The 23,524-nt window shown below is 41.0% G+C and overlaps 2 gene segments (V, D, J or C); both read right to left on the bottom strand.

Annotated features, from left to right (window-relative positions):
• Window positions 1-15,934: 15,934 nt before the first annotated feature.
• Window positions 15,935-16,410, bottom strand: LOC112621726. The segment is given in 2 exon segments: window positions 15,935-16,254; window positions 16,362-16,410. Coding segments are annotated over 2 exon segments (369 nt in total).
• Window positions 16,411-20,694: 4,284 nt separating this feature from the next.
• LOC112621725 lies at window positions 20,695-21,454 on the bottom strand. The segment is given in 2 exon segments: window positions 20,695-21,203; window positions 21,329-21,454. Coding segments are annotated over 2 exon segments (558 nt in total).
• Between the last annotated feature and the right edge of the window lie 2,070 nt (window positions 21,455-23,524).

The following is a 23,524-nucleotide window of genomic DNA, read 5'->3' as shown; positions in this document are numbered from 1 at the left end:
CTGACTTCAGGTCCCCTTCTTCTGCATACCTATCAGGTCCCCTTATTCTGTAGTCATGCATGGGATGCCTGTGTTCGAGAGATCTTCCTTCCTCCTTTTTTTTTTTTTTTTTGAGACGGAGTCTCGCTCTGTTGCCCAGAGTGCAGTGGCACGATCTCGGCTCACTGCAAGCTCCACTTCCCGGGTTCACCCCATTCTCCTGCCTTAGCCTCCCGAGTAGCTGGGACTAGAGGTGCCTGCCACCATGCCTGACTAATTTTTAGTAGGGACGGGGTTTCTCCATGTTAGCCAGGATGGTCTCCATCTCCTGACTTCATGATCTGCCCACCTCGGCCTCCCAAAGTGCTGGGATTACAGGCGTGAGCCACTGCGCCCAGCCCCTTCCTCCCATTTTTGTGTCCTTTCTTATCCTGTAGCATTGAATAAAAATTATGTGAAGGTCTACTTTGTCCCAGGCATAGTGAAAGAAAGACACAGGAAGGAAGGCACAATCTCACTCCATTGGATAGGCACCCCAGAGGAGTTAGGTGTGTGACTTGTGCCTCTAGGACCCTCCACACTTTGGCTAATAAATAAGATCATGTTAACGTTTAGTGTCCAAATAATAATGACTCATGGTCTTACTCATATCAGGATCTTAGAGATCCAAAAATATAGTCTTTTTTCTGATGTTGGAGCTGTAATTTTGAATATTTTCATGTTGAGGTGTCAACATTTTTTAAAAAATTGAAATATAATTTACATGCCATAACATCCACCCTTTCGAATATATAATTCAGTGGTTTTTAGTATATTCATAAAGCTGCAACCATCACCATAAATTCCAGAATATTTCTATCACCCCAGAAAGAAATTCTTTGTCATTAGATGTTATTTCAAATTTGTGCCTTCCCACAGCCCATGGCAATCATTACTCTATTTTCTGTCTTTAAGGATTTGCCTATTTTAGACTTTTTTTTTTTTTTTTTTTTTTGAGACGGAGTCTGGCTCTGTCACCCAGGCTGGAGTGCAGTGGCCGGATGATCTCAGCTCACTGCAAGCTCCGCCTCCCAGGTTCACGCCATTCTCCGGCCTCAGCCTCCCGAGTAGCTGGGACTACAGGCGCCCGCCACCGCGCCCGGCTAGTTTTTTGTATTTTTTAGTAGAGACGGGGTTTCACCTTGTTAGCCAGGATGGTCTCGATCTCCTGACCTCGTGATCCACCCGTCTCGGCCTCCCAAAGTGCTGGGATTACAGGCTTGAGCCACCGCGCCCGGCCTGACTTTTTTTTTTTTTTTTTGAGACGGAGTCTTGCTCTATTTCCAGGCTGGAGCGCAGTGGTGCGATCTCGGCTCACTGCAACCTCTGCCTCCCGGGTTTAAGTGATTCTCCTGCCTCAGCCTCCCGAGTAACTGGGACTACAGGCGTGCACCACCACGCCCAGCTAATTTTTGTATTTTTAGTAGAGACGGGGTTTCACCACGTTGGCTAGGATGACCTCGTGATCCACCTGCCTCAGCCTCCCAACGTGCTGGGATTACAGGCGTGAGTCACTGCACCCAGTCTATTCTAGACATTTTATATAAATGAAGTCCAACAATATGTGCCCCTTTGTGCCTGCCTTCTTCGCTTTGTATAGCTTTTCAATGTTCATCCATGGTATAGCATGTATCAATGCTTTGTTCCTTTTTATGACCAGTTTTATTTTATAAATCTATTTAGTTAATCCACTCATCAATTGATGGATATTTTTACTTTTTGACTAATATGAATAATACTGTTTGAAATGTGTGTATAAATTTTTATGTGAATATATTTTTTATTGTCTTGGGGGTATACCTAGGAGAGGAATGGCTGGGTTACACAGTCATTCTATGTTTAACTTTTGAGTAACTGCTGGACTGTTTTACACAATGGCACCGGCAATTCTTGAGAGTCCCGATTTCCTCACATCTCTGCCTACACCTGTTATTGTCTGGGTATCTTTATTACAGTCTACTGGGTGTGAAGTGGTATCTCATTGTGATTTTGATTTGCGTTTCACTAACAACTAATGATGCTGAGCATCTTTCATGCAGTTTTTGGCCATTTGCAGATATTTGTTGGAGACATGTTTAGATCCTTTCTCATTTTTAAATTAGATTACTTGTCTTTTTATTATTGAGTTGTAAGAGTTCTTTATATATCCTTGATACAATTCCCTGTGAGATATATGATTTGCAAGTATATATCCATTTTGAGGTTGTCTTTCTTGAAAGTGTCCTTTGAAGTGCAGACTTTAAAAAAATTGATTAAGTCCAATTTGTCTTTTTCTTTGGTTGCCTGTGTTTTGAGTTTCATATTTAAGAAGTCACTGCCTACTGTGAAGGATAAGTCCCTGGATGGCCTTGGCAATGCGGATCCTCCTTTTCTCTTTTATAGTTCTTAAGAATAACTGTAGGATGTGCTAGCAATACCACATCCTGTGATAAAGAGGAACTGGCAGGAAAATCCCGGCCTCTGTTCTTGTCTCTCCTGGAACAGGATGTCCTGCAGTGCTACCCGTTAAACGTAGCCCCTGGATTTAAAACCCAGGGCAGAGTGCATTTTCAGAGTCTCTCAGCTGCAGTGCAACATGAGGCATATGCAGGCAAGATTCCATCCATTCTGGGTAGTTTTTCTGAGCCTTGGGAGACAAACTTACCATGAATCCTAAGCTTCTACTGTCTTTTGCTGCCTATCTGTGAGTAATACAGTTGCTTTGCTCAACTTGTTATATGAATCATGCAAGTGATGGAAATTGCAGTTCAAGATGCAGTGAGCTAAAGTGGTGGTTGGCATGGCGATGACCTCCGCTATCCTTCATGCATTTCTCTCTGGAAAATTAACACAACTCCCTGGGATTAGTAACAGTGCACAGCAAATCTGCTTCACATATACCTGTGAGAATAGATAGTCAGGCAGATAAGAGCAGGGCAAGAGAGACGTGCCCCCTAGCCACCACACACACACACCAGAATGTCAGGTGATCATCAGGTGATGCTCAGGTGACTGTCTTTCAAAGATAGTAATTGGTCACAGTCAGCATCAGGGAAAGACAATTTCCACATAGATAAAAAACATCTGGAGCTGGTGATCAGCAGTTTCCTGATAAGATCTCTGGAGTTGGGCAGGTGGGCTTAAGCATGTGCACAGAGGCTAAATGGCGGAGTTTAACTACCATATGACTCTATGAACACCCCACTGGTGAGGGAAAGATGCCTCAAGTGAGCATGCGCACAACTCCAGTAAGAACACTACGCGCGCAGCCCCTCCCAAGTGCTGACAGGCTACTGAGTACACAGACAGCTTGCCCCAAGGAAAAAGCATCAAAGGAGGAGAAACACAAACCCTAGAACCATGGTGATGTGTAAAACCCCAAGTCAAGGGCTAACCAGGGCACTTAGGTCTCTCAGGTTGCCCACTTGGCCCTCTTCCAAGCGTACTTTGCTTCCTTTACTCCTGCTTTAAAACTTGCCTGGGTCTTTCCTCTGCCTTAAACTTCTGCCCCTTGGCCAAATTCTTTCCTCCTAGGAGGCGAGAATTGAGTTTGCTGCAGACCCATATGGATTTGCTGCTGGTTACATACACACCAAGGCCACAAATATGTATACCTATGCCTTCTTCCCAGAGTTTTAGCTTTTACATTTAAGTCTTTAATTCATTTTGAGTTATTTTTTGTTTATGGTATGAGACAAGATCCAACTTCACTCTTTTGCACATACATACACAGTTTTCTCAGTACCATTTACCATTCTTTCCCCATTGAATGGTCTTGGCTGGCACTCTTGTCTAAAATTAATTGCCCACAAATTTATGAATTTATTTGAGGGTTCTCAATTCTATTCCATTGATCTATATGTTTATCCTGTTCCAGAACCATACTGTTTTGAATAATGTAGTTTAGTAATAAGCTTTGAAATTGTGAAGCGTGAGTTACCCAACATTTTTTCTACTTTTACAACATTGTTTTGGATGATCTTGGTATTTGGGCCTTCCATGTGAATTTTTACTTTGTTTTGTCAATTTCCAAAAAAAAAATTTACAACTAGAATTTTGAAATTTTGATAGAGATGAATCTATAGATCAATTTGGGGAGTGTTGCCATATAACAATGTTAAGTCCTCCAATCCATGAACATAGAGTATCTTTCTATTAGGTCTTCAATTTCAACAATATTTTGCACCTTTCAGTCTACAAGTCTTTTCTGGTTTTGTTTGTTTGTTTGTTTAATTTATGCCAAGATATTTTATTATTTTGTTGCAATTATTCACATGATTCTGCTCTTAATTTCATTTTCATCTCATTGCTAACATATAGACACACAACAGAACTTTTGGTATTAATCTTTTATATTTTCTTAAAATGACTAATTTCTCTGGCTAGAATGAGGTTGTTGCATGTTGACTTTTTTTTCTTTCAGTACTTTAAAAATGATGCTTTTCTATTTTTTCCACTGGATACCCCAGAAAAAAAATTGTCTGTACTTTGCTAGACTCACCTGCTCCCAATAGAGAAAAGCTTTATGGAAGAATTTCCGCTCACCCATTACAGAGTGTGGCAGAGAATGCACACCTGCAGCTTCAGGTACCAGCTCTGAGAATGGTGAGAAATGATGCTGAACTTGGAGTTCTGCCTGGATTCACATGCAGATTTTGTTTATTATATTAAAGGATAGAAGCCATAGATGAATGGTTCCTGGATTAGATGAAGATCTATTCTAAATTTAAAAAGTTTAGATTCTCTATGGTCTAATTTTAAGCTACTTTTCTTGGTGTGTGTGTGTGTGTGTGTGTGTGCATGTAAGCCCTGAAGTGTAAGGCAGCAGTGAGTGAGGTCGCTGGTCATAGAATGAGCAGATAGTGAGTTTGTTTTGATTATAAGGATAGATGTGAGGATATCTCAAATGTGCCTCAATTTCAAAATGACCCCATTTGAATTTGTATGTCTCCTTTATTGAATATTCTCTTTCATCTGTGTTCCCTGGATTTGTTGGCCATATTTTTATTCTTGAAATCTGAGGGTCACCTTAATCCCTCTAATCTCCCTCACTTTTTACAGCAGACAGTGTTAAAATTTTGTTCATTCTATATCCCAAGAGTTTATTCTCCTCTTTCGAATTCTGTTACTATTGTTTCAGTTCAAAGTCTCATAATTTCCTGTCTAGGCAATTCCAATAATTAACTTTTTCTTTAGGAAATTTATTTTATTGTTTGTGCTATGAGACTTACCCTGCTAACACATTTTTGAGTGTGTAATACAGTATTGTTAGCTATACGTTAAATGTGCTACCTTTTTTCTTTCCCATTTTAACATCCCTCCATTTAGTTGCTTTTGACAACTTTGTCTAATATATAGATGGCTTAATTATTTTCTTGCTCAATAATGTGAAAAGATCATTTTTGAAATCAAAAGAAAATTAAAAATCTTTGGATTCTCTATGGCTTAATTTTAAGCTACTTTCTTGACTTCACCCCTAATGACATTACACTGTGCTCAGGTTTTGCTGACCTCATGTGTGCCTTCCCACTTCAGTGACAGTCCTGCTCCCTCCTCAGCCTAAACCTTCATTTTCTCATTCCAATAGCCAGTGCAAGCATCATTCAAGGTTGCTTTAAAACATTCTTTTCCACCAATATTCTTGGTTTTTACCTCTAAGTCTGAGCAAATGCAGCACTTTCTTTAAGTCTATCTAGTGGGATTTCCCTCAGCTTCTACCACTTTTGTTTAAGTGTGTGTGCATGTGTGTGTGTGTGTATGTGTGTGAGTGTATCTGTGTGAGTGTATCTGTCTGTGAGTGTAGCTGTCTTTCTTCCCACTAAATGGTATGTTCCTAGAAGGGAAAGTCTTATTCTTCTTTGTGTTGTTAATAACATTTATCATAGTCCCTGATGTGCAGAAGCTATTATTTAATAACTCTCTAAATTAATTAAATTTCCCATTAGTCAAGACTCAGTTTATCTTCCCTAAAATTTCTAAGCAAGTTGACCTCAAAAGACACAAATCACTTTTTTTCTCTTTCCTGCACCATTCTCCCTTTAGCCGAGAAGTTCCTTGAGTGCTTATAATATAATTGCATGGGTCTGGGGCTACTGGGTCTTCTCAAGAGCTCTAAGATTGACATGTACACCTGTTCTACTAGATAACTGAAGCCAGGATAATTTCCTGTTGCAACCAGGTGATTGCATTACTCTAAGAAGCTGGTGTTGTAGGGGTAGCTTGCAGAGTCATTTTAGGTAGCAGATATTTTGCTGTGAATAAATGTATTAGCCTTGGGCAGACTGTCTACAAATGCTTAGGAATTACTTTTTCTGATCAATCATTTTACTCTAAGCAGCTATAAGCAAGCTGTGGCTCCATTCTTGGATTTATCAATGCCACAATATGAGACATTCCTCAATGTCTTCCTAAGCTTGTCTTATTCTCAACTTCTGATTGGATATTGTCCTTTCTAGATGACTGAAAGACTGAAAAAAAGGCAGGAACTGCAGAAAGAGCAGAGGAGCAAGCCTAATGATGCAGTCATCAGTGAAAAGCTTCAAGCCAGGTCCCGGAACATCTGGAACTGGAATGCCCCACCTGCTCCCAGTAGAAAAGGCCACGTAACAAAGAATCTGAGGCCTAGGGCAGGACCAGTAGGTATGTCCCATAAATAAGGGAGAGAGCCTATGTCTGTCTCTCTGTGGTTTCTCCACCCCAACCCAAATAGCCTGGCACATCACAGTCTCTGCAATAGCTCCTCCCTGTCAAGAAACCTTACCTCCTGTGCAGCCTAAGTCAGGTGTCAGAAATGGTCAAAACAGCCACTCCACTAAATCCTAAGTATCTGAAGCTGGGTCTTAAGCATTGGCACTTTGTATCTACTCATCATCAATCAAAATATCTATGGCAGGTCACCATAGCAACTGTTCAATCTCATGCCAGCCTTCCCAAGTGTCAAAATTTCTGTTTAGCCACAAGCAATGGCACTAGCATTTGTCCACACTATTGACAAGTTTGGTGGTCACTGTATAGGAAGGAGAAATAAAGTGCTGTGTTCAAACCTGTAGGAACTGTTCTTATTCTTGTCTTTCTCCAGATAACTTGTAGTTTGTCTTCGAGCAATATTTCTGTACCTTTCAGCTTCCTATTTTCAACTTCCATTAGTCATCCTTCAGCTGTCATGCCCCTGGGCTTTTTCTCTCTGCTTGTTCTAGTTCCTTTCTCATTCTTTTATATATATATAATAATAACATGTGTGTGTGTAGGTATATATATACACACACATATATGTATAATATATATACACACACCCACACACACACATATACATATTTTATTTATTTATTTATTTATTTTTGAGAGGGAGTTTCACTCTGTCGCCTGGGCTGGAGTGCAGTGACGTGATCTCAGCTCACTGCAAGCTCTGCCTCCTGGGTTCATGCCATTTTCCTGCCTCAGCCTCCTGAGTAGTTGGGACTTCAGGTACCCACCACCACGCCTGGCTAATTTTTTGTATTTTTTAGTAGAGACAGGGTTTCACCATGTTAGCCAGGATGGTCTCGATTGCCTGACCTCGTGATCTGCCCACCTCAGCCTCCCAAAGTGCTGGGATTACAGGCGTGAGCCACCGTGTCTAGCCTTAAAAAATATATATATATTTTAAGTTTTATTCTTTTTTGAAAATTTCTTTTTTTTTTTTTAATTTTTAGAGACAGGGTCTCATTCTGTGACCCAGGCTGGAGTTCGGTGGCATGATCATATATCTCTGCAGCCTCGAACTCCTGGGATCAAGCAACCCCCGGCTTCAGCTTCCCGAGTAGCTAGAACCACAGGTGTCAGCCAGCTCACCCACCACAGGTGTCAGCCAGTGCACCCACCACAGGTGTCAGCCAGCGCACCCAGATGATAGTAGAGCAAATAGAATTAAATAAAATCCCTGATTACAAATGCCAGCTCTATAATAGGCTTGGTGCACATCCTGCACTTCCCCTCCTTAAACTTCAATTTCTTTGTTAGTAAAATATGAATAAGTAATATAATTTTGAGTTGCTGGTATGGATGAAATGAAATACTACATGTGAAATATCTAGCATGGTACTTCACATATAGCGATATCCTGCCTAGTTTTTTTGCCCTCTTCAACAAAGCCCATGCCACCTCTAATGAATATTACAATATGTTCTTCTAGGAGATTACTGAGCTGATTTAATGTAACTGTTGTGATGATACACTATTTTTGCTCAGAAGGAAACTAAGGTCATTCTTGTAACCTTACTAGAAAAAAAGTTATTCCTTCATTTCCAATCTTTGCCCTGAAACGTACTCATAGTTGTGAGATACTGGACAAATTATTACTCTTTCTGAGCCTAAAAATTGGAGATAATAATACCTACACTAATAGTTCTCTTATTCACAATTAAGGGAACAAGTCCCATGTAGCATATGGTCACAGTATCAGCATATGTTGACCACATATGGTAATTTTGACATTTATGCTGATATTGTCTGGCACGGCTAGATTGACTGAAGCAGAATGACGTCTCTGGACAGATTTCTTTCCACTTGGATGGAACAAGCAAAAGAAATGCACACTCGTTGTTTGTAGTAGATTTGAAGGTATCGCACAGTATCTGGGGGTAACGACAGAATAACCAGTCACGGAGTTACTTCCGTCAGTGGTCCAGTAAGAGCCAAACCATGAAACTCAGCAAAAAGCTGGAGCACAGCAATCCTAGATAATAACACATCATAATAGTAGGCCAAACCTATGTATACTAGAGTTTGAGTTTTAGGCACCGTACTAGAGATTTTCATGAATTATTTTATTTAACCCAATACTATCAGGTAGGTAGTGGTATTATTATTATTATTATTATTATTATTATTATTATTATTGAGACAGAGTTTCACTCTATTGTCCAGGATGGAGTGCAATGGCGTGATCTCGGCTCACCTCAACCTCCGCCTCCCAGCTTCAAGAGATTTTCCTGCCTCAGCCTCCCTCAGCTGGGATTACAGGCATGCGTCACCATGCCCAGCTAATTTTGTATTTTTAGTAGAGACAGGGTTTCTCCTTGTTGGTCAGGCTGGTCTCGAACTCCCAACCTCAGGTGATCCACCTGCCTCGGCCTCCCAAAGTGCTGAGATTACAGGCATGAGCCACCGTGCTCAGCCTCAGGTAGGTACTATTATCTTCATTTTAGAGGTGAGGAAATGAGGCATAGAGAGATTCATAGTCTTATGTTTGCATAGCATTTGAGTAGAGACGCCAGAATTGTGGTCTGCATTATTTTATTCCAGAGTCTACACTTTTAACTGTCACCTTCTAGTGACCCATGGCAGGCAGCATCACGTACCTAGGTGGGCAGTAGACATTTGAACATCTTCTTGCAGCATCCAGGATGAGACTTAACGCTGTGAACACAGATAGTTCCTTTGAGAGAAAGGTATTTCTTTAATCATGAGTGAGTAGGGGTCAAAGACTATGCCTATCAGAAGTCACATTGTCCAAGACAATAGGTGGAATATCACTATCTTGTTACATTATGTATGGAAAATATATGAAAATTTGTATTATTTATGAAATATATATGAAACATATAAAACATGCCAAGGTGAACACCAAAGATGTTTCTGTAATTCTGAGGATTTCCAAGGCAGGCAATCAAGATGCCTTACTTGAGGGAGCGTCACTGAATAGGAAAATATTTTAAGAGACCAAACAGAAGGCACAAGTTGGAAAAGAACCAAGTAAGAGAGACAGAAAGAAAATTTGGTTCAAATGATGGGCACTGGCAGAAGGGGAGAGAGAAAGGGGCTGGCCTTGTTATGAAAGCCTTGCAGTCTCTGGGAGGAGCAGGAGCTCAAATGCTCAGAGAACCTGGAAACATACAATTAAAGTATGAAAATAAAACAACAAATTACTCAGTAAACTGTAGAGTGCTAAATGAACATGAGATACTTTTACAGCCAATGACATTGTTGGCAGGGTGGGCAGGAGACTGGAGAGAAGAGGGTGGATTTCTCTGGAAGGCCAATAAGTATATAACAATTCTTTTATCCTGTTTCACTTTTATTACTTATTTTACCCTGTTGTCACTGGCATGTGGTGACATTTATGTACTAGTAGATGAATGAGGGAAAGTCGACATCGCTTGCTTTTCTTTACAGAGAAAGCAGGTCTGCAAATATCCTGGTAGGTTTATTAGCAGGCAGGAATTGGGAAATGTTGGAACACATTGAAAGGCAGTGGGTGCTGGGCAGACGGTGACAAAAGCACTAAGAAGACCAAGCTGAGTTTTTAATTTGAGGCTTCATACACCACATATCACTAATACAAACTGTATTAGGGCTGGGATGTATTTAAATAGTCAAATGACAAAAAGCAGACCAATGCTATAGCTTTGTGTTTATTTCTTCTATAATTAAAAAAATCTATTTCATTAAACCAAAACAAAGAAATGAAGGTACTGCAACATTAATACACAATTTACTGTTAACAGAGATGCTATCATTTGTGTCATTATCTACAATGACTGTATAGTTTAATGTTCAAATTGAGACATTTTTGTATGTGAAAGAGGATGCTATTAACAATTATGCCAGGACAACAAGACTAAACCGGGATTGCATGCTAAATCACAACGGCCCCTCGCCAGACTTTCTAACATGTTCCTTTACTGCCATCTAGCAGCAGTGGAGGGGATTGTAGGAAAGGTATAACACCTTCACATACCACATTTCAAATTAGCCTCAAAGTTGTGGTATGTAGGGGTTATCTATAATGTCCTTTGCAACCACATAGTTTCTGGATCTGTGTTATCTGCATATGTAATTATATTCATAGTTGCCAGCCGGTAGTGATGTCTTCCATAGCAACCCTAATTGTCGCATGCGTAAAATAGCTGTAGATAGATAGATAAATAGATTATACATACACACATATATTTATATATAAAATATATATTTTATATTTGTATTAAATAATATTTACATAAAATATATTTGCATATATTTATATAAAAATCTTATGTGATATAAATATTTATATTGATATCAATAAATATATATTTATTGATATAAATTTATTCATATAAAATGTTATAATTTTTATGTTTATATTAAATACAATTAAATATTTATGTTAAATGTATATATAAATATTCTAATATTTGTATAAATAAATAAATAGATGGTGAGTCAAATAATCATAGTTGTATCAGATCTTAGAGACTAATTAGAGCAAGTCTCTAATTTTGAAGAGGAGGACACTGAGTCCCAGAGAAGTAAGGGCATTTGCCAGGATTTCACAGCTGAAGGGGAGTAAGCAAAACCAGATTTGGGATTAGAAAGCAATTTTTCTGACTCCAATTCCAGTGTCTGTGAGTCTAGGGCCTGCAAGAGAGAGAAAGGAACAGTTGAGTGTTTGAAATAACGGAATAAAATGTCGCGCTCCCTTGGGCAGCCGTGTGAGGAACTGAATTTGCTAGGACAGTCCCCGAGTGGGGATTTCAGTCAATGTTTCTCTGCCATCCATCCCCTAAGAGGGTCGTGTTTTCCTCTGCCTTGCGGTTTGGTTTAGTCACTGCCCTCCAGGGAAAGTTGGTCTTGTTGAGGCGGTGGATCTGCAGTAGTCAGCAGGCTGTTCCACAAATGTACATGTCATTGTCTCTGCTGGGGTACGTTGGTGGGGGAAGAGTTTGCGGGAGAACTGTGTTTGAGATAAAATCAGTGGGAATGTTTTTGTGTTTTGGTAAGTAATATCAACCTCAGATATCTGGTCTCTGCACTTGGAAATTGCTTTGGGGGCCCTTCCTTCTAAACATGTGGATTCCTCCTAATCCACAGAATGTCTTGTTCTGTATTTGGGTAGTTTCAGGAGCCCATTGCCCAGTGTACCCATCACGACCATTTAAGACATTAATTCATGGTCTTGTACTCTCCTGGTAGCAGCTGCAGCCACATCTGGGGTAGGAAGATGAGGAAGAGGCTTTTTCAAATGTCTTCTTGGAGTTCAGTGGGGGAGGAGAGCAGAGAGAGAGTTTGCACCCTGGAGGGAACTGACTCAGTCACGCTGTGTCATCGCTACTGCGGAGATACATGGCTGAGTCCCTCGGCTCTGTGGGATGGATCTTCAGCGTGGAAGACGTTCCGTTAGGTCTTTCAGCTGTGAATTGTTCTTGGGCATCCCTGAATCAACCGCAATGTTTTAGTATTGGAAGGAAATCAGAAACTTCATTTCTTGCCTCAGATTCTGTTGGTACCAGTGAACAAATATGTGACCAGAAGATGGATCGCACCTCAGAATCACCTCCTGTCCCATCTCGGTGACCTTGTGTCCAGGGGTCTGGCTGTCTGCAGGTTCCGAGTGTCCTGTGGAAGAAGACAGAAGCCATAGAAGGTGAAGGGATGCCCAAAGAAAACATCTTTTTTTTTTTTTTTTTTTTTTAAGACAGGGTCTTTCTCTGTTGCCTAGGCTAGAATGGAATGTCATGATCTCTGCTCACTGCAGCCTCCACTTCGCAGGTTCAAGTGATCCTATCACTTCAGCCTCCCAAGTAGCTGGGACTACAGGAGCACGCTACCATGCCCGGCTAATTTTTGTATTTTTTGGTAGAGAAGGGGTTTAGCATGTTGACCAGGCTGGTCTCGAACTCTTGACCTCGGGTGATCCACTCACCTCAACCTCTCAAAGTGCTGGGATTATGGCCGTGAGCCACCACACCCAGTCAAAAACACCTTTTATGCAAGTTTTTATGTATACCTGGACTCACCTGCCCCCAAGAGACACAGGGTCACCCAGCAGAGGAGCCAGATATCCAGGCAAGGTCAGGCAGGGCAAGGCACTCCCAGCGATGGGTTCTGATGTGCAGTAGCAAAGAGCAGTGAAAGTTCTGGGTTCCCCTGGCCCCATGAGGTAGGATCTGGCCATGACATCATGTCCTCAGCAGCACCCACAACCTCAGGGCACCTTCCATAGGAGATGGGGATCCTTGGTTCAAATATTTGGCCTCATCCTTATATTGCTACACGGATGATGCTAAACAAGGCTCCAATCCCACTTGCAGGTGCTTAGGAAAAAACATGAGAGGAAGTGCAAAAGGAAAGAGAAGAAAGTGAGAATTTAAAAATGAAGAACAAAATTGTAAAACACTACAGAAGATTCACAATGTTATTAGTCTTATGAAGTCCTCGGGGCTGAACGTTAGCACAAACAGAAATACTCAAGAGCAATGATATATATTCCTAAAACCCACCAACAAGTAATTTCGACTGAAATTCTGACCCTGTCCTAGAATATACCTGTTTAACCCCTCCCTCAGGTGACACTGAGAAAAGTTGTCTCAGACCACACTTCACAATTTTTTCTTTTCTTTTCTTTTGAGACAGAGTCTCTCTCTGTTGCCCAGGCTGAAGTGCAGTGGTGCAATCTTGGCTCACTGCAACCTCTGCCTCTGAAGTTCAAGAGATTCTCCTGCTTCAGCCTCCTGAGTAGCTGAGATTACAGGATCCCGCCACCATGCCCAGCTAATTTTTGTATTCAAAATTTTTTCAGTAGAGATTTTTAAAAGGCTAAGCAAAAAAGAAGACCATTCTCCCTTTAAACTAGAATGTTAAATTTTAAATAGAACAAGAAGAATTTTCCTGGGAAAGAGAATATTAAATGGATAGATTTAGTTTCTGGGAACTGCATTGAAAACAAAAAGAACGCAGAGAAAATGAGACACCTAGTTGAAAATGATGTAAATGGAACTGAGCAAAAATTAATGCTTAGGACTTAGGGCATGGTCAGTATTGTCAAGAGCTTCAAAGAGATCCAGCAGGCAAAGAAACACACATGTGTCTTTTGGTCTGGTAAGTATGTAATTTTAATCTTTAGGAGAACAGTTTTGTTAGAATGGAAATATTTCAAGAAAAAGCTGAAGATGGCATCTAGAGGAGTGACTTCTCTGTGACAAAAGCAAAGATGTAGACCACCAACAGCAAGACTGGGCTTGAGGGAGAGAAGGAAAAGGAACTTGAAATGAGAAGGTATAATATTAAATAGATCAGAAAAGTGATAAAGTGAGAACTTCTGTTTGCAGGGGTCAGAGTGATTTTTTTTTTCCAAAGAAAAGAAGTAACTTTGTACTTCTGGAAGTAAGACAACTGGATTCAACTTATACTGAAATAAGAGCAGATGTTACTGGAGAGAGAATAAAGGAATAAAGAGAATAAAGGAATTTCTCTCAAGACGAATTCTAGGTGGTGACCAGATCTGTGAACAGATTGGATTATCAAATTTTAGCAGAGTTATTTTGAATTCTATAACTGCTCAACATAAGTGTGTCTCCTGCCTAGGTAATGTTGATACCATAATGCCTCATTAGGAATATTGATGTTGAATACATTGCTGCTTGTTATAATTTGAATCATATACCTAAAGATTTTTTAATTGTTTGTGCATTAATATGTTTTACACCAAGAGCACATTAATCTGTTCTCCTTCAGTGCCATAAAGGCCAGTTAGCAAATTTGTAGGAGCTGAAGTTGTCACACTTAAAATGAACATGCTTTTTGTGTTATCTAGGATTACTTTTTTTTCTTCTATTTTATTTTATTTATTTATTTATGTATTTGAGACAGAGTTTCACTCTTGTTGCCCAGGCTGAAGTGCAGTGGCGTGATCTCGGCTCACCACAACCTCCCCCTCCCAGGTTCAAGAGATTCTCCAGCCTCAGCCTCCTGAGTAGCTGGGATTACAGGCATGTGCCACCACACCTGGCTAATTTTGTATTTTTAGTAGAGATGGGGTTTCTCTATGTTGGTCAGGCTGATCTCGAACTCCCAACCTCAGGTGATCTGCCCTCCTTGGTCTCCCAAAGTGCTGGGATTACAGCTGTGAGCCACCACACCTGGCCAGTTTAATTTTTTAAAGAAAGATTAACCAGAACTTTTATGTGGTCTGATATTGTTCTAAATACTAAGGTTTTGATCCTCTCTCCAAACCTTCTCTTTTCCCAAGGTTTCCATATTCTAGAAAATGTATTAATTATCCCTGACTTCTCACTTGTGATGGGTGCCTATTGGATGTTCTGACTGGATTCCGCCCCTTGAAATCCTTGGTCCACAAGGTCAGAGGGACAGGCTCCCAGATACCATCTTGTTCAAAATAACTCAATTCCCTTGGATTTCCATGAGCACATTATTGAGTAAAACAAGATCACATTTCCTGCCACCCCCCTCCCCCCCACTCTAGATTTGTAATCTAGCATGAGAGAAAGTCAGGTTAGTCTCAATTGACTGGAGGGCTAACATCTGAATCTGCAATTTTCTAATCACTGTGAGAGCTAAGAAACAGAAAAGACTACTTATAATAAAAGAGAACAATCAGGCGGACAAGGTATATAAAAAATGAGTTGTCAGTTGGCCATGCCATGGTTCTAAAGTTTCCTTCTATCTTTCTTTCTTTCTTTCTTTTTTTTTTTTTTTTTCCTGAGGTGGAGTCTCACTCTGTCACCCAGGCTGGAGTGCAGAGGTGCTACCTCAGTTCACTCACTGCAAGCTCCACCTCCCGGGTTCATGCCATTCTCCTGCCTCAGCCTCTGGAGTAACTGGGACTACAGGCGCCCGCCACCACCATGCCCGGCTAATATTTTTATTTTTATTTTTTTAAATACAGACGGAGTTTCACCGTGTTAGTCAGGATGATCTTGATCTCCTGACCTCGTAATCCGCCTGCCTCAGCCTCCCAAAGTGCTGGGTTTACAGGCGTGAGCCACCGGTTCTAAGGTTTCACTGCAGTTTATTTCTGGGAAGTTCCTGTGTTCTTGCTTTGTGGTTCTATGGGATATACATTTAGCCTTATAATATATTCCCCTTTGGCTTAAGCTAGTCCTAGTTTCTATTATTTCCTTCCAACCTAGTACACCACCTGCTTCCTGAGCTGGGTCTGTGATGGGTTTGTGCCCTAAGATTAGCTAATATTTAACACTGTGGATTGGCTGCTGGCACAAAAATACACCGCTGAATCCTTCAGCTTCGTAGCCTGGATCTCAAGGCTACAGGGCGAATTTGCGGGGCAATTAGCTGAAAATCTTTCCTTGGGCATCCCTGTTTCATCAAAGACATTTTTGTTCTGGAAGGAAATCAAGAACTTGAACTCTTTTCTCAGGACCTGTTGGTACCAAAAAACATAACTGTGTCCTTTTATTGGGTCACAATATAATTTTGCTTTTTGTCCTTCCCCTTTGACAAGATATTTTGGAGTCTGGGTGACTTCTTCACCGGGAGAACCTGTAAAGAAAGCAGACGGAAGTTACAGACTGAGCCCATGAGGGAGTTTGCTGACATGGATGAAAGGCTTAGAGCAGGGAGCTGACGATTGCAGAACAGGAACTTACCCGCAGCCAGGAGACAAAGGATTGTGAAGTAGGTGAATATGGGGCTCATGGCAGAATCAATGGAAGAGCAGGCAGCCGAGGCAGGCGGCTCTCTGTGTGGCTCTCTCCACCTCTATCGGCAGGTTCTCTGTGACGTGATCACTTCATAGAATCCAATCGCCTTTGGCATCCAGCTGTATACAAGTAACACAAATTCACAGGATATACGAAACAATTGTATTCAGCCACTGGAAAGCAGGCAGCACAGAACTGTGATTCTGCCAAAGCACCAAAACATGGGGGCAATTTCTGCACACACACAGTGGGGAACAGAGCAACAGAGCATGGCAAGTTTTGAGTTGCGGAAACAGGTTACAAAATTAGCAGGGGCTGAGGCAGCTAGAATTTTCAAGGAAAGACCACCAGAGAGGAGGAAGCTGCACAAGAACTCCGGATGTCTGCAGGAATTATCTTCAATTTTTGGCTAAACAGTACTCTGTGTCTGTGTAGGAAAAAGCTTTAAAAGGCATTGGAGAGAAACCCCAGAGAAGCTTCACCAGCATCCACAGAATGTCCATGCTCTAGTAACGAGACAAAATTAGGCTAGAGCAGGAGTTGGTGAACTACAGCCCACGGTCCGGACACCTATTTCTGTAAACTGTTTTCGGGGCAGGGGGCAGGAGGGTAGAGGTAGTTCCAGAATGGCTGCGTGAGGAGCTTTAAATACCCTCTCCCCAGAGAAAAAGACGTAACTGCTGAACCACTGGGGATCTCTGAAATTCATGAGTCACGATCAATTACCTGAATCTGACCTTGGGTTAATACTTCTTGGCCTCTTAGAGAGTTGGAAACATCTAGTGTTGTTCATCTCTATAGGTGGTGATGTAATAAACTATTCCATGGTAGGGATATCTGCATTGACTTTTAAAATGAGGATGAGGACACATTCATTCTCATCCTCTGAAACCGACAATCTATAGCTAGGAGTTACCAGTTCTTTCTTAAACTTGTGAACCTTATGCACTCAAACATCCATTTTTCCAATCCATCATTATAAGTATTTTAGCCCACTAAAGACCATAAGATAGTGGCTTTTAGAAAGCTATTCTGGTAGATTTCAGAAATCCCGTTTCTTCTGAGCAAGCTGTGGTACTTTATATTTTGTATTACTATTAAAAATGTAAGTCAGACTTTAATAATTTTAATATATCTTCTAAAGCACCACATCTGACGTTTAAATATAAGTCCTGTTTATATGCCACATAAGTAGTTCATCAACAGATTTATATTAGGGAAAATAGTTAAATGCATTGTAAATAATGCATGACCCAGGCAATTTATTTGTCTTAAATTCTGGCACAAAGTTTTAGCAGTTCGAATTGTCCTACTTGATGAGAAAACTGCGAGACTGCATCCATGTTCCTATGAGGGAAGTTTCTTCTCTTTCTTAGGGCATGGATTCATGAGAGTGAGGTTCTGTCTTGTCTAGGCTTGCCCTTAAATGCAGAGAGCTATACAGCTGTAGGATTCCTCACAAGTCTAGATGATACAGATGTCTGCCAGACTGGGTTTGCACTGGCCAGTGTTAAGGTAACAGGTTCCTTCTTATCCAGAGTGGCATTGTTCTCATCATGTACGTCTCTTTGGTTTATAACTTCCAGGAGTTTAAAACAAGTCTATCTGGCTTGTTTATTACCTTATTTCCAGAACCTGGAACAAAGTCTGTTACACAGGAGTTCCTAAATACATATTTGCTGAACCAATGACATAAGAATGAACATCAACAGGCAGTCTAAGTCCTGAGTCTTGTTTACAGCACTCACATCTGAGTGTCACCTCTGTTTCTATCTCTGTAATCAGGGTATCCACAGAGTCTGTGGGACTAGAGTATAAGAGCAGGGGCTGGAGAGGAAAATGGGGGTGAATATTGGACTACCAGAGGAAGGTGTGGAAAGACACTACAGTGTGAGTGCCCGAGGCAGACAGGCTATCTGTGCCCAGGACTCACTGCCCTCAGGAGGCAAAGGGACACATAGCAGAGAAACCTGGTGCTATAGGCAGGCTTGCAGCAGCAGCGGGCCCTCAAGCTTCAGAGCTCTAAAGTCTCTGCCTCCAAATTCTGTGTGGTGTTTCTGTTTTGTCTCTATTACCTACAGCTCTCCAAAACCCTGCACATATTTGCTTGGCAAGAAATTAGCAAGTTTTTAAGGATCAAAGAGGGGCCTCAGACTCTCAGATAAAATAAAACAGGGTTAGTTTTTCTAGGTTAAACTAATGTGTGGTCAGTACTAACAGCATAACTCAGAGAATATACAGGTGGCTAGTTCATGTCTACTCTTAATGAGGAAGCCAGGCAGGCAGGAAGAAAGGAAAGAAGGAGGGAGGGAAGATTGAGAAGGACAAGAGAGAAATCTATTTTTATTGAACCTGAGCTTCCTCCAGAAAGACAGGCTTTATGCAGGTCATATAAATTAATCAATCATCTCTAAATAGTATGGTTCCAAATTGTATGGTTCATATGGAAGAACCATGAAAAGGTCTAAGCCAGCCTCTCTAGCTAAATCCAGGGTTCTAGTCCCTGTGGTGAAAGTGCTAATCCTGTAGGTCTCTTCTCTCTCGGTTGGGCGGGAAGAGGGTGGGTGTATATCTGTGATACCACCACGCGTACCCACTCTCGGACTCCAAGTGTCGTTTTTGACATAGTCAGCTTGCAGTTTATGGTGACCCTTTCCTCATATCTCACAGCTTTCTGGACTGCATGTTGGGCTAGTCTGGATAAAGGATGCTCTACAGCTTCTCTCACCACTCTTGGAGGCAGCTGATTTTCTGCCTGCACCTGTCCCCGCACAGACTGTCACTTCTTCATCCATGTTCCACCCTCATAGGTTCCCTACCATGCATATAACCATGGTTCAAAGTTTACTATTTGAGGAAAACACCTCACATCTCTACAAGTTAAAGAGTTTATGTTTCATTTCTCACCTTCTAAGGGAGACTCATTCATCTTCAAAGGATCCCTTGGGATCAAGATTTAAGTTCTGCATTTTTTACCCTTCATCCTCCCAGGTTTATCCCAAAGACCTTCTTACTCTGTGTTGGTCCTCAGTGCAACTCAGTGCTAGTCACCAGTGAGGCATAGTCACCAGGGCTCACCGCTCTGGCCAAGACCCAAAGAAAAGCGAGGGCAATGTTGGTGAGAGTGTGGAAATCTTCTGGTTTATAACCATTTACCTTCCTATTCGAAGGTTTGACTTAGAATCCATGTAAACTCTGAAGAGAGAATGAGCCTGGGAAGTAAATTGTCTACATTTTGATCCTGGCTCCATCACAAACGAGATACATGATAAAGGGCTAGTTACTTGTCTGTGTCTCAGTTTCCTCATGGTTAAATGAGTGAGGTTACAATAGTACTAATTTTCTGAGGTTGTTGTAAAACTTACATGAACTATAAATATATGTGAAGAAGACTTAAGGTCTAGCATGTATTAAGTGCTTAGTAAATGTTAGCCATCATTATATTATCACTAATATTATTAAAGCAAACAATTTGTAAAAGGTCTTTTGTAATAGATCTTGTCATGTTTTTCCTATATTATCTTTATTTAATGTGCAAAATTTTACATTTTTGGATAGCCATATAACTATATTTTCTGCTTTTTTTCTCAGAATACATTCTCATTGAGGGATTTTAATTATCAAGTAATTTGTAATTATATACTTCCATGTGACAATTTATGAGGTTGCAATATTTCTCACTCAGCATTTTGTTTATCTTCGTTAAGGGGAGCAGGATCTTCCATCTTCTTCCCTCCTGTAGTTTTTCTTATTGACTTTTGCTGGCACTCTTATGTACCTTAATGACATTGTTACTATCTTCCATACAGATGGCTCCATGATCTTCATCTCCAAATGTACTCTATTTTCAGCATCATTTCTTTATATATTTATGATTTCCATTTGGTTGTCACAATAGTACCTCCAGCTCCATATATGAGCAGATTAATGTTTGGTCTTCTTTTTTTTCCCTCTCCAATGTGGTTTTTCCTCTGAGAGATTTTTATCTTGGGACACCTGTGCTTTCATTCTCCCATTAATGAGGTAGTTGCTCCAGGTCTGGGCTAAAACCGTGGATTCTCCAGGAGGATGAAATCCTATAAAACTTAATCGAATGCCAGAGACTTGAGTTTATACGACATTGGGTCTCCATCATTCTTCACATATCACCTCTTATATTTCTAAGCCTCTGACTTAGATTAAAACAATGAAAAAAAGAAAGAAAAAATTCCTATTCGTCTTCTGAAAAGGATAGCATTGGTTCTAAATGTAATTCTGGGAAAATACCACCAACTGAATGTTAGGCATGTATAACCACTTTTCCATTCTTGGCATAACTGTCAATGGTTTTTATTGGTTTGTACTCAACTCTGTCTACAGGTGAGATATTGACAGTCACAAACCCACTTCCTATTGTTGTGAGAGGTGGCGGGGGTGAAGTCCTAGAGAAAGCACCTGGATCTGGGAAACAATGAGGTTTATGAACAAAGGGGAGGCAGCACTGCACCTCTGTGTCTTTGCTGCTGGCACACAGGTACACAGCTGCATCCTCCAGGCCTGGTGAGCGGATGTCAAGAAAGCAGAAAGAAGTGTTTGGCCTCCTGGATTGGAAGTTATCAGGGGTGTCTGCTTCATTGTTAAAATCTTTGTCATAGTAGTGGAACAGCAGCTTTGGGGCCTGACTTGGCTTCTGCTGGTACCAGTACATGACCTTATGGTTCAGATTCTGAGAACAACTCAAGGTCACTGGCTTTTCCAGCTGAGTAACCTGGTATCTTGGGTTCTGGATGACCATGACATCCCCATGACCTGTAGAGAAAGAAGACAAATTTGGAGTCAGAGTTAAGGAGAACAGTGTTACTGCTATGAATGAAAGGCGTAGACTGAGGACAAGATAGCTTTAGTCAAAGATTTCCTTTCTGCCCAGTGCTCACCTGTTCCAAGGAGACAAAGGGCCATCCAGTGGAGAAGCCCAGGACTCATGGCGGGAATACCACCTCATGCAGGAATGAAGCATCTGTCTGTCTCAGGCTCTGATTCCTGGGTTGAGAGGCGGGAGTTTAGAGAGTCTCCAATCCCTGATAGGCAGATTTGCCTGTGATGACTGTTGCTGTTGACTTTACCGGGGCCAGGATCATTCCTTGTTGCAATGCAATGTGATACACAACTTCCTACTTTGCAGGTACATGGGCTTGTCTGGAACAGGGATGGAACAGATATTTATTTTCTATATCATTTGTTGCTTCTTTGAGACAGGTGTCCCCATATTTGCCCCATCCCTGTCTCTGTCCCATGTTCATCCAGTTCTCCTCCCTTTACCCCACTTTTCTCACATTCTAAAAAGCAGCCCAGAGGTTTCTCCATAAAGATAGCATTTGCTAAAGTCTCACTCAAAAACCATTAAGATAGTGCCTTTGCTTTTTGCTACTCACGTTAAAGATGGATGAATGTGATTAGGTACTTAGTGTATTTACTATAGAAAATTAATTTCTATTTACACCATGAAAATATATTTAAAAATATTGGTGCCTAGATGTAGGAAAACTGATTACATAATATTTGTAGTACAGAGATATATATGGTAAGTAGGGTCTGTATCTGACCTAGTCCAGGAACTGTGCAAAATGATACTTGAGAAGAGGGGCCTTCTGCCTGTAATTATTGTAGGTGTCATCTAGACCTTGACCACTCAGTGTGGTCATAGACTGGCAGCTTTGGCATCACCTGGACTCTCGTTCAAAATACAGGGAATCTTAGGCTCCAACCCTGACTGATTGGATTACAATCCGCATTTTAACAAGGTCATAATTTACATGCACATTAAAGTTTGAGGAGCACTGGGCTAAGAGGATTTTGGAGATGGTGGAGAAATATATGCAGAGCAGAATGTTGAGGACACATTGTAAGAAATGATATTATGTAAGGATGATTCAGATACACTCAATTGCATGGTGGCCTTCCTAAGCATATCGTTTCTTTTTTGTCCTAAAGGAGACGATTAGAAGTTGACTATTAGAAGCTTGCTGGACTAGCTGCCATGAATCTGTACCTTTCACTGGTCTGACTGAGAGAAGAATAAGGATCATCCATCTCAAGTCTAAGGTGGCAATCCATGGTATTTTAGTGGTCTAGGAACCTATAGAAGACTCCCTATTATGAAGATACCATTTCTTAAATTAATATATAGTTTTAATATGATTTCATTCAAAATATCAGATTGGATAAGGCTGATAATAATTTTAATAAACATGAAAATTTGAAACTGTATCATAAATGACATTTGTAGGCACAGTGAGGCAAACAGTAGAAAATACTTGATGCTAGAGGTGGCTGTTTTCAAGGTTCCCATGGCCTGGGTCTTGCCTGACTTCCATCATGGTTGAGGAGATTATTACAGTAGCATGCCTGCTGTCCATTCATGGAACCCCATTGGTAAACTCTGCCTACCATCACAGGGTGAGTCTGGTCCATCTGTGTAGCCAGCTTCGTCAGCATCATATGCATTTAGCCTCACCATCCTCACAGCATCCTGCTGAGCCCACTGCCAACACCACTTCAGGACAATGAGAGTGATGGGCACTGTGAAGCACTGAAAGGCTTTCAATTCCATCTTATCCAATCGTATGCTGTGTATTTATGACTGTAGACACTTACATCCAGACAGACATGTTCTCTTAGGGATTCTGTATGAAATACCTCGTTAGTTCTTGCAATTTGTTCTGGGTGTGGCCTCATGTGGTATCATGCCCAGGGGTTGCTTCAGAGTAGCCATCTCTCACCTGTCCAGGCTTAGGATGAACTTCCTATCATAGGGTAATAATTAAGACAGAACCTTTACTGATGAAAAGAAAAACGTAAAGGCCAAGGGCAGCATGGGAGGAGAAGACCCGGGTCCTCCTATCACGTCATCCTCCTATCATGTCAAAGAGAGGTGTGCTGGGTGCAGGGGTCCAGGGCTGCTTAGCACTAGACATTCCAGGTTTGAAGTATCAGCTGTTTATAGGAGTCGCCATCCTTGACTTCTTCGTGTATACTTTAAATTGCAGCTTTTATCACTTCCTGGAAAGTCCAAAGACCTTAGAGCCCTTATCTTCATTTATTCTTTCCATCTTTTATGCCAGTATTCTTCG

This window comes from Theropithecus gelada, chromosome 3 (genome assembly GCF_003255815.1).
Source record: "Theropithecus gelada isolate Dixy chromosome 3, Tgel_1.0, whole genome shotgun sequence".
NCBI classification, from domain to species: domain Eukaryota; kingdom Metazoa; phylum Chordata; class Mammalia; order Primates; family Cercopithecidae; genus Theropithecus; species Theropithecus gelada.
This window is presented reverse-complemented; position numbering and strand designations above follow the sequence as displayed.